At 45.5% G+C, this 10,196-nt stretch overlaps 2 protein-coding genes across 2 annotated transcripts in view; one reads left to right on the top strand and one right to left on the bottom strand.

Annotated features, from left to right (window-relative positions):
* Window positions 1–10,196, top strand: part of LOC138945347 (uncharacterized) — a 546,160-nt gene that overhangs the window by 501,416 nt on the left and 34,548 nt on the right. The gene's annotated exons all lie outside the window — the stretch shown is intronic.
* LOC138945345 (uncharacterized) overlaps window positions 1–10,196 on the bottom strand; it is a 164,066-nt gene that overhangs the window by 153,257 nt on the left and 613 nt on the right. Inside the window, exons 2-6 of the mRNA XM_070316772.1 lie at window positions 10,068–10,160; window positions 6,540–6,592; window positions 1,871–1,969; window positions 1,079–1,154; window positions 601–631 (exon numbers count right to left, since the gene is read on the bottom strand). Coding sequence (XP_070172873.1) covers window positions 601–631; window positions 1,079–1,154; window positions 1,871–1,969; window positions 6,540–6,592; window positions 10,068–10,132 — 324 coding nt within the window. The 5' untranslated portion in view covers window positions 10,133–10,160. The remainder of the gene's footprint in view (window positions 1–600; window positions 632–1,078; window positions 1,155–1,870; window positions 1,970–6,539; window positions 6,593–10,067; window positions 10,161–10,196) is intronic.

Below are 10,196 nucleotides of genomic sequence, written 5' to 3' on the forward strand. Positions count from 1 at the left end.
CAGCTTATGCCTAATCTGTCCACAAAATGGCACATGTGTAGATCAAATGGTGTGGCTTTTCTGCTCTTTCGAAAACAAAATCGAATTCGGGAATCGGGGTTTGAAATTGCGCGGTAGTCAAACTATTCCGATCTAAACTTTCGAGATTGTTACCTTTGGACACTAAGAAACCTGTGACTTGAACTTACAGGCAGTATCCGGGCATTTCCCATGGAGGAATGCGTTCATGTCATCGATAAGTTTTGCGCGCCATTGCGCAAGTATGACCTGGCAATGAAGGAGGTTATTTCCAGCCATTTAAATTGTTGTTGTTGATGTGTGTGTGTGTGTGTGTGTGTGTGTGTGTGTGTGTGTGTGTGTGTGTGTGTGTGTGTGTGTGTGTGCGTGCGTGTGTGTGTGTGTGCGCGTGTATGTGTGTGTGTGTGTGCGCGCGCGCGCGCGTGTGTGTGTGTGTGTGGTGTGTGTGTGTGTGTGTGTATGTGCGTGCGTCTGTGTGTGTGTCTGTGTTTGTATGTGTGTGTGTGTGTGTGTATGTGTGTGTGTGTGTGTGTGTGTGTGTGTGTGTGTGCGTGTCATCGCTGCAGCAGCTAGTTTACTTACCACTTCAATTTTGAGGGTGTTACTGATAATCCTGTAAGAAACGATGAAAACAGGTAGTCAAAACAAATCAAATCGACAAACAAACAAACAAACAAACAAACAAACGAAAACAATACGTAAACTGCATAACATGTGCTAGTGACTACAACCAGATAAGTACAGCTGTAACTTTACTACCACTCCACAACCGTACCCGGACCTATACATTTCACATAGGGCGGCACATGTGTACGTGTGTGTGTTTGTGTGTATGCGTGTGTGTGTGTGTGTGTGTGTGGTTGTGTGTGTGTGTGTGTTTGTGTGTGTGTGTGTGTGTATGTATGTGTGTGTGTTGGTGGGTGTGTGAATGTGTGTGTGTGTGTGTGTGTGTGTGTGTGTGTGTGTGTGTGTGTGTGTGTGTGTGTGTGTGTGTGTGTGTGTGTGTGTGTGTGTGTGTGGCTGGTACATGTAATGTCGTACAAAATGACACTATACTAACCCTTTGAAGTCCGCTTCCTCCGCCTTTTGCCTCTTAGCCATTTCGTCAAGCCGTTGTCTCACCCGCGTAATGTTATCTGTAAACACCACACATGTATCAATTGGTATTGGTATCAACTCGTCCTACACATGTACCAATTGGTATTGGTATCAAATCGTCCTACATATGTATCAATTGGTATTGGTATCAAATCGTCCTACACATGTATCAATTGGTATTGTTATTGGTATCAAATTGTCCTACACATGTATCATTGGTATTGGTATCAAATCGTCCTGTGAGGTTCAAAAACCAAAAAACAACAAGTCTAACGGTGTTGTGTTTTGTGCGTCTGCAACTGTTTTGAGCTGTGCAAGTTATCCAGAGAGGGCAAATGTGGCGAATGAAACTGATTGATTCTGTTATTGATCTGGGGAAGCGTTTTGAACGCTATTACGTTATTACTATGACGTGCAGACTGCACTTGTTACCTTCAAAAGGACCGGCACGGTTGGCCTAGTGGTAAGGCGTCCGCCCCGTGATCGTGAGGTCGTGGGTTCGAACCCCGGCCGGGTCATACCTAAGACTTTAAAAATTGGCAATCTAGTGGCTGCTCCGCCTGGCGTCAGGCATTATGGGGTTAGTGCTCGGACTGGTTGATCCGGTGTCAGAATAATGTGACTGGGTGAGACATGAAGCCTGTGCTGCGACCTCTGTCTTGTGTGTGGCGCACGTTATATGTCAAAGCAGCACAGCCCTGATGTGGCCCTTCGTGGTCGGCTGGGCGTTAAGCAAACAAACAAACAAACAAACCTTCAAAAGATCCTTCTGCAGCGGTTAGCAGATTGGCGAGAGCTTCTATAGTCTTATTCACCTCCTCCGAGGCATGTTTCGGCACGGGTTCCACGTGTTCTAAACACAATGTAGACACACGAGTCAGAATAAGAGAGAGAGAGAGAGAGAGAGAGAGAGAGAGAGAGAGAGAGAGAGAGAGAGAGATGAACACGAATGGATGTATGCGCAGACAGACAAAGTCAGATAGACTGCTAGATACGTAAGTATATAGGTGAATATAATAGACATGCAGGCAAGCCGACAGTTTGGCAGACGAATAGATGGACGGACAGACTGACGAACGTGCAAACAGACAGACAGACAGACAAACAGACAGACAAATGAATACAAGCACGAACAAGCAGCTAAGCAAGTCAGGCAAGAGACCAGTCAGCAACCAACCTAACGGAACTCAATGAACGTCAAAACCAACACAAAACATAATACAGACTATCCGTGTTCAGATTTAAAGGCGCAGTCCTTCCGTTGAAGAAAAAGAAAAAAAAAACAAGAGGCGAAGCCTTCAAGGCTCACGTAAGAAATCGACAAACAGTAACACAAACTCAATCACTCCGTCACACATACATACACACACGCACACACACACACACACACACACACACACACACAGTAAGCATAGGTGACACTGTGCAAGAAAGCGAGACACTAGATCTAGATCTGTCTGTCTGCATGTAGCCTACTTACAGGGACACGACTGCCAACTAGTCTCAGCCCGCTCAAAATAACAATGACCGAGACTTTCAGTAATTCCTTCGCGTGACGTCTAACCCTCTTACGTCATAATGTGACGTCTTCAAATGACGAAATGTTAAAGTTTCTACCACAGACATACACACGCACACACACACACACACACACACGCACGCACAGACAGACAAAGTTACGATCGCATAGGCTACACTTACGTGAGCCAACTAGCTCCTTATAAGAAATTAACGATAACAAGAAGAGCAAACGCTCGATCGAGTCACTTTCGCAGTTCTGAATATTATATGAGGCATCAGATGGACAGGAAGAAATTGCTATTCACAACACAATGAGTCACGTTCACATAAAATTTGAGCCCGGTCACTTTTATAGTTTCCGAGAAAAGCCCAACGTTAAGTTGTGTGTTGCCGAACAGAAAAGGCTAGTTATCTCCCTTGTTTTTCTGATAACGTTCGTAAAAGGCTACAGATGTAAATACTTTGATGTAAAGAATAATCCTACAAAGTTTCAATCACATCCGATGAACTTTGTCAAAGATATAAAATGTCTAATTTTTCCTTTGACGCTGACCTGTGACCTTGAAAAAGGTCAAAGGTCAACGAAACCATCGTTAAAGTGTAGAGGTCATTGGAGGTCACGACTAAACAAAATATGAGCCCGATCGCTTTGATAGTTTCCGAGAAAAGTCCAACGTTAAGGTGGTGTCTACGGACGGCCGGCCGGACGGCCGGACGGCCGGCCGGCCGGACAGACTAACACTGACCGATTACATAGAGTCACTTTTTCTCAAGTGACTCAAAAAACAGTTCCCAATAAGAAATACATGATATAACTAATAAGTTAGTTAGTTGTTGCTTTTTGGGGCCAGCGGACAATATAGGCCAAATCAGGACCCCGATATAACTAGTTCCCTATGAGAAATAAATTATAAACCAGTTCCCTATTATATGAAATCAATGATAAAACTAGTTCCTTATAAGAAATCAATGATAAAACTAGTTCCTTATAAGAAATAATGATAAAACTAGTTCCTTATGAGAAATCAATGATAAAACTAGTTCCTTATGAGAAATCAATGATAAAACTAGTTCCTTATAAGAAATCAATGATAAAACTAGTTCCTTATGAGAAATCAATGATAAAACTAGTTCCTTATGAGAAATCAATTATAAAACTAGTTCCTTATAAGAAATCAATGATAAAACTAGTTCCTTATGAGAAATCAATGATAAAACTAGTTCCTTATGAGAAATCAATGATAAAACTAGTTCCTTATGAGAAAATAACACTCTGCAAAGAATGCATCCAGGCTGTTGATTTGTTGTATTTGTCGAAGTAGAGGGATGGCCTCATCCCATGAATAAGTCTGCACAGGTCTGAGATAGTGAGCGGAGGTATGCGCCTTTAAGCAAGAAACGCGGAGGTATGCGCCGTTAAGCAACACGCGCGGAGGTATGCGCCTTTAAGCAACAAACGCGGAGGTATGCGCCGTTAAGCGACACACGCAGAGGTATGCGCCTTTAAGCAACAAACGCGGAGGTATGCGCCTTTAAGCAACAAACGCGGAGGTATGCGCCGTTAAGCAAGAAACGTGGGGGAATGCGCCGTTAAGCAAGAAACGCGGAGGTATGCGCCGTTAAGCAAAAACACGGAGGTATGCGCCTTTAAGCAAGAAACGCGGAGGTACGCGCCGTTAAGCAACAAACGCGGAGGTATGCGCCGTTAAGCAACAAACACGGAGGTATGCGCCGTTAAGCAAGAAACGCGGAGGTATGCGCCGTTAAGCAACAAGCACGGAGGTATGCGCCGTTAAGCAACAAACACGGAGGTATGCGCCGTTAAGCAACAAACACGAAGGTATGCGCCGTTAAGCAACAAACACGGAGGTATGCGCCGTTAAGCAACAAACACGGAGGTATGCGCCGTTAAGCAAGAAACGCGGAGGTATGCGCCGTTAAGCAACAAACACGGAGGTATGCGCCGTTAAGCAACAAACACGGAGGTATGCGCCGTTAAGCAACAAACACGGAGGTATGCGCCTTTAAGCAACAAACGCGGAGGTATGCGCCGTTAAGCAACAAACACGGAGGTATGCGCCGTTAAGCAACAAACACGGAGGTATGCGCCGTTAAGCAACAAACGCGGAGGTATGCGCCGTTAAGCAACAAACGCGGAGGTATGCGCCGTTAAACAACAAACACGGAGGTATGCGCCTTTAAGCAACAAACGCGGAGGTATGCGCCGTTAAGCAACAAACATGGAGGTATGCGCCGTTTAGCAAGAAACGCGGAGGTATGCGCCTTTAAGCAAGAAACGCGGAGGTATGCGCCTTTAAGCAAGAAACGCGGAGCTATGCGCCGTTTAGCAACAAACGCGGCGGTATGCACCGTTAAGCAACAAACATGGAGGTATGCGCCGTTTAGCAGCAAACGCGGAGGTATGCGCCGTTAAGCAACAAACATGGAGGTATGCGCCGTTTAGCAAGAAACGCGGAGGTATGCGCCTTTAAGCAAGAAACGCGGAGGTATGCGCCTTTAAGCAAGAAACGTGGAGGTATGCGCCTTTAAGCAAGAAACGCGGAGGTATGCGCCTTTAAGCAAGAAACGCGGAGGTATGCGCCTTTAAGCAAGAAACGCGGAGGTATGCGCCTTTAAGCAAGAAACGCGGAGGTATGCGCCTTTAAGCAGCAAACGCGGAGGTATGCACCGTTAAGCAACAAACGCGGAAATATGCGCCGTTAAGCAAAAAACCGCGGAAATATGCGCCGTTAAGCAACAAACGCCTCTAAGCAAGAAACGCAGAAGTAAGCGCCGTTAAACAACAAACGCGGAAATATGCGCCGTTAAGCAAGAAACGCGGAGGTATGCGCATTCAAGCAACAAACGTGGAGGTATGCGCCTTTAAGCAAGAAACGCGGAGGTATGCGCCGCAAAGCAACAAACGTGGAGGTATGCGCCGTAAGGCAACAATCGCGGAGGTATGCGCCTTTAAGCAAGAAACGCGGAGGTATGCGCCTTTAAGCAACAAACGCGGATGTATGCGCCGTTAAGCAACAAACGCGGAGGTATGCGCCGTTAAGCAACAAACGCGGAGGTATGCGCCTTTAAGCAACAAACGCGGAGGTATACGCCGCTAAGCAACAAACGCGAAGGTATGCGCCGTTAAGCAACAAACGCGGAAATATGCGCCGTTAAGGAACAAACGCGGAGGTATGCGCCTTTAAGCAACAAACGCGGAGGTATGCGCCTCTAAGCAACAAACGCGGAGGTATGCGCCGTTAAGCAACACACGCGGAGGTATGCGCATTAAAGCAACAAACGTGGAGGTATGCGCCTTTAAGCAAGAAACGCGGAGGTAGGCGCCTTTAAGCAACAAACGCGCAGGTATGCGCCGTTAAACAACAAACGCGGAGGTATGCGCCGTTAAGCAACACACGCGGAGGTATGCGCCTTTAAGCAACAAACGTGGAGGTATGCGCCTTTAAGCAAGAAACGCGGAGGTAGGCGCCTTTAAGCAACAAACGCGGAGGTATGCGCCGTTAAGCAACAAACGCGGAGGTATGCGCCTTTAAGCAACAAACGCGGAGGTATGCGTCTTTAAGCAAGAAACGCGGAGGTATGCGCCGTTAAGCAAGAAACGCGGAGGTATGCGCCGTTAAGCAACAAACGCGGAGGTATATGCGCCTTTAAGCAAGAAACGCGAAGGTATGCGCCGTTAAGCAACAAACGCGGAGGTATGCGCCGTTAAGCAACAAACGCAGAGGCATGCGCCTTTAAGCGACAAACGTGGAGGTATGCGCCTCTAAGCAAGAAACGCGGAGGTATGCGCCTTTAAGCAAGAAACGCGGAGGTATGCGCCGTTAAGCAACAGACGCGGAGGTATGCGCCTTTAAGCAACAAACGTGTGGTTGACATTTTACCTTGTGTCTTTACGGTAGCCGAGTCCGGCAACTTGCTGCTTCCCCTCCTGCTGCTAATGAATACATCAATAAATAGAGGAGTAAACAAATTAGTCCATGAATAAGAAGATACATGAACATGATGAATAAATTAAAACAAACGAAAAGTGAGTTCACCAGTTTAAGAGAAAAATCAACAACACCCAGCAAGTAACTGCCTGTTGAAAGGAAATGGTGTTCAGTCATTCAATAAATACATTAATACATGAGTGAATAGATAAAATGGTTTTTACCACTTACACCTGAGATGGTAAGCACAACAACAACAACAACAACAACAACAACAACAACAACAACAACAACAACAACAACAACAACAATAATGTTTGTGTGTGTTAACATGTTTTACCTGACTAAATATCTTTTAGCAGTCAGGGGTTAAATTAATATCCGACGTTTGCAAACGACGAAACTTATTTTAAATCGCCGAAAACAAAACTTTCATTTTTGGAGAATTACGGAATTTGTTGTTGTTGGAGAAAAGGTTGCCACAAGAACTGAAGAAGCTTTACAAAAATAAAACATACGACAGCGCGTAGCGATTGACCCCGAAAATCGACTTCGCTAATATTGAGCTGATATCTTACCTGTGATATTTTCAGAGTGTGTTAAAATAAATCTGAACAAAATATGTATTGTATTGTATTGTATTGTATTGTATTGTATCGTATCATATCGTATTGTCTTGTATTTTATTGTATTGTATTGTATTGTATTGTATTGTATTGTATTGTATTGTATTGTATTGTATTGTATTGTATTGTATTGTATTGTATTGTATTGTATTGTATTGTATTGTATTGTATTGTGTCCAACCTGCCCTTCCTCTCCAAGCTTCTGGAGCGTATCATCCTGGAGCAGTTGAGCGCCCACCTGTACCTGATGCCAGTGTACCAGTCAGCGTACCGCCCTCACCACAGCACCGAGACGGCGCTCCTACGAATCACCACGGACCTCCTGAACGCTACAGATAGCGGTCTCGTCTCTGCCCTTGTGCTGCTGGACCTTTCCGTGGCCTTCGACACGATCGACCTCCAGCTACTCGTCGATCGCCTCAGTTCCACGTTCGGCATTCACGACACCGCCCTCTCTTGGTTCCGGAACTACCTCCAGAACCGCTCTCAGACTGTCACCACTGATTCGTTCTCTTTTCAGCCTGTCCCTGTCCGCTTCGGCGTCACATAAGGGTCTGTCCTCGGCCCTGTCTTTTTCACCCTGCACACCCAACCCCTCTCCCTGGTCATCGAACGCCACGGCTTGAACTACAACTCCTTTGCCGATGACACGCAGCTCCAGAACAGCGCCAAGCCGGAGGACGTTGACCATCTCCTGGGATCCATCTCCAGTTGTTTCACTGACATCAAGAACTGGATGACTGAGAACAAGTTGAAGCTGAACAGTGAGAAGACAGAGGCCCTTCTCGTTGGAACACGACAGAAGATTGCTTCCCTCACTGTGACCGACCTCCAGCTGGATGACGCGACTGTTCCATTCTCCCCTGCTGTCAAGAGCCTTGGCGTCTTTCTCGACTCCACTCTTTCCATGCAGACGCACATCTCCTTCATCATCAAGACCTGCTTTTTCCACCTACGACGCATCGCCTCCATCCGTCGCTATCTCACCCACGACGCCTGTGTCAAGCAGGTTGTCTCCCTCATCTTCAGTCGTCTGGACTACTGCAACTCCCTTCTGGCTGGCCTCCCCACCTCATCCATTCAAGGCCTACAACGAGTCCAGAACGCTGCTGCCAGGCTGACGTTGAGGAAGACGAAGCGAGACCACATCACCCCTCTACTTCGCTCCTTGCACTGGCTCCCTGTCAACACCCGAATCTCCTACAAACTGTCCACTCTGGTCTACAAGTGTCTCAACGACTCTGCTCCCGAGTACCTTCAATCCTCCCTGGACCTGTACACCCAGCCCTCCGACCGTCCCCTTCGTTCTGCTGCTGACCCACTCCGCCTCCACATCCCTTGCTCGAAACTCGCATCTGTTGGTCAGCGTGCATTTCCCTCCGCAGGCCCCTCCGTCTGGAACTCTCTGCCGCTTGAGCTTCGCCAGAGCCCCTCTCTTGACGCGTTCAAGAGTAGGTTGAAGACTCAGTTCTTCCCGTAGCTGGCTGCGACTTTCATGTTCGACGTGATGTGTTGTGCCCCAAAAGACATTCCTGTGCTGTGCTCTGTGAGAGGTGTTTTCTTTGTGTTTGATATTATTTTGTTTGGACCTAGCTATTGATGTGTACATTGTCGTTAAACAGTTGTTTGTTGTATGTTTATCAGGGTTTGCTAGTGTGTGATAGGGTTTGTGTCCGTCTGTAGATGTTAGTTTCTTTGTTAGTCCTGTGTTGACAACTCTTCGACAAGCGCTTAGAACTGTACCCACGGAATACGCGCTATATAAGCTTCATGTTGATATTGATATTGTATTGTATTGTATTGAATTGTATATCATTGTGTTGTATAGTATTGTAGTGCATTGCATTGCATTGCATTGCATTGTATTGTATTGTATTGTATTGTATTGTATTGGATCACAAGCGAATGATAACTACAAATTCGTATCCCCCTTGATTGGCTCTGTCAACGCCCATTTTTAACCGCTTGCTTCCCTTTATATAATAAACCGCCCAGAGGGCGTCGTCGTCCCGAACGAAATCAGTTGTATTTTATCAAAAATATTGCATTCTGGGCAGAAAAATCCTTTTGAGAAATGACGTCAGAGCCTTTCGGCGATTGGTCAATGCATTTCAGAGCCGGACTAGAACACCATGTCGGTCACATTTGAAATTAAAGCTACTTAAAATTGCTTTCCATACGAAGTAAACGGGCGCATAGGGTCAGTTATCAACGTAAGCTACTTCGAGTGAGATTGACATAACGTACAGTACACAAATACGAACGGAGAAACTCGGAAACCGAGGAATCGACATATGCTCGAGAACTCACGTGTAACGTTCGAAGTTAAAAGTTCATTTTTACCAAGAGCATTGTGTGCCGGATTGGCTTAGTGGTAGTGCATGTGCTCGTCCACAAACCCGGCGGTTACGGGTTCGATACGCATAGTTGGCAAGAATATTAAAATAAAATAAAAAATAAAATAAAAATTTTTGCGGTATTTTCTGAACTCGTTATTTTATTTTCTATTCATTTTAATTGATTCCAAAGTTGTCTGTGATGTATTGCAGATCGAACTTATCAATATTTTTAAAAATACAGTTGATCAATTCCAACGGTTTGAGTGATGTATTGAAGAACCAATTTATCAAAGGGTTGTATCATTATCGAGTACCTCTGGTGAACGATTTCCTAGAATTACTCATTCTATTTTAATTAACGTCGGTTTTGGGGGAAATCCAGATGGGTGGTTGTATCAACGCGGGTCGACTGGATGTCATGGTGGCTGTCCACTTCTAGTTTAATCCACTTCTGATTGTATTCATTTATTTAACATTGTATTCTATTCTATTGTATTGCATTCTATTGAACTCACTTGCTGGGTCTGTATACGTGTCTGAAGGGTAGGACTTGTCGACGTAGATCTTGGAGTTTGTACATGGTAGTCAACGTCGTCAAGTAGCAGATTCTTTATCGTGCACAAATACAACACAGAACTTGATCA

Source organism: Littorina saxatilis, linkage group LG13 (genome assembly GCF_037325665.1).
Source record: "Littorina saxatilis isolate snail1 linkage group LG13, US_GU_Lsax_2.0, whole genome shotgun sequence".
Taxonomy (NCBI): domain Eukaryota; kingdom Metazoa; phylum Mollusca; class Gastropoda; order Littorinimorpha; family Littorinidae; genus Littorina; species Littorina saxatilis.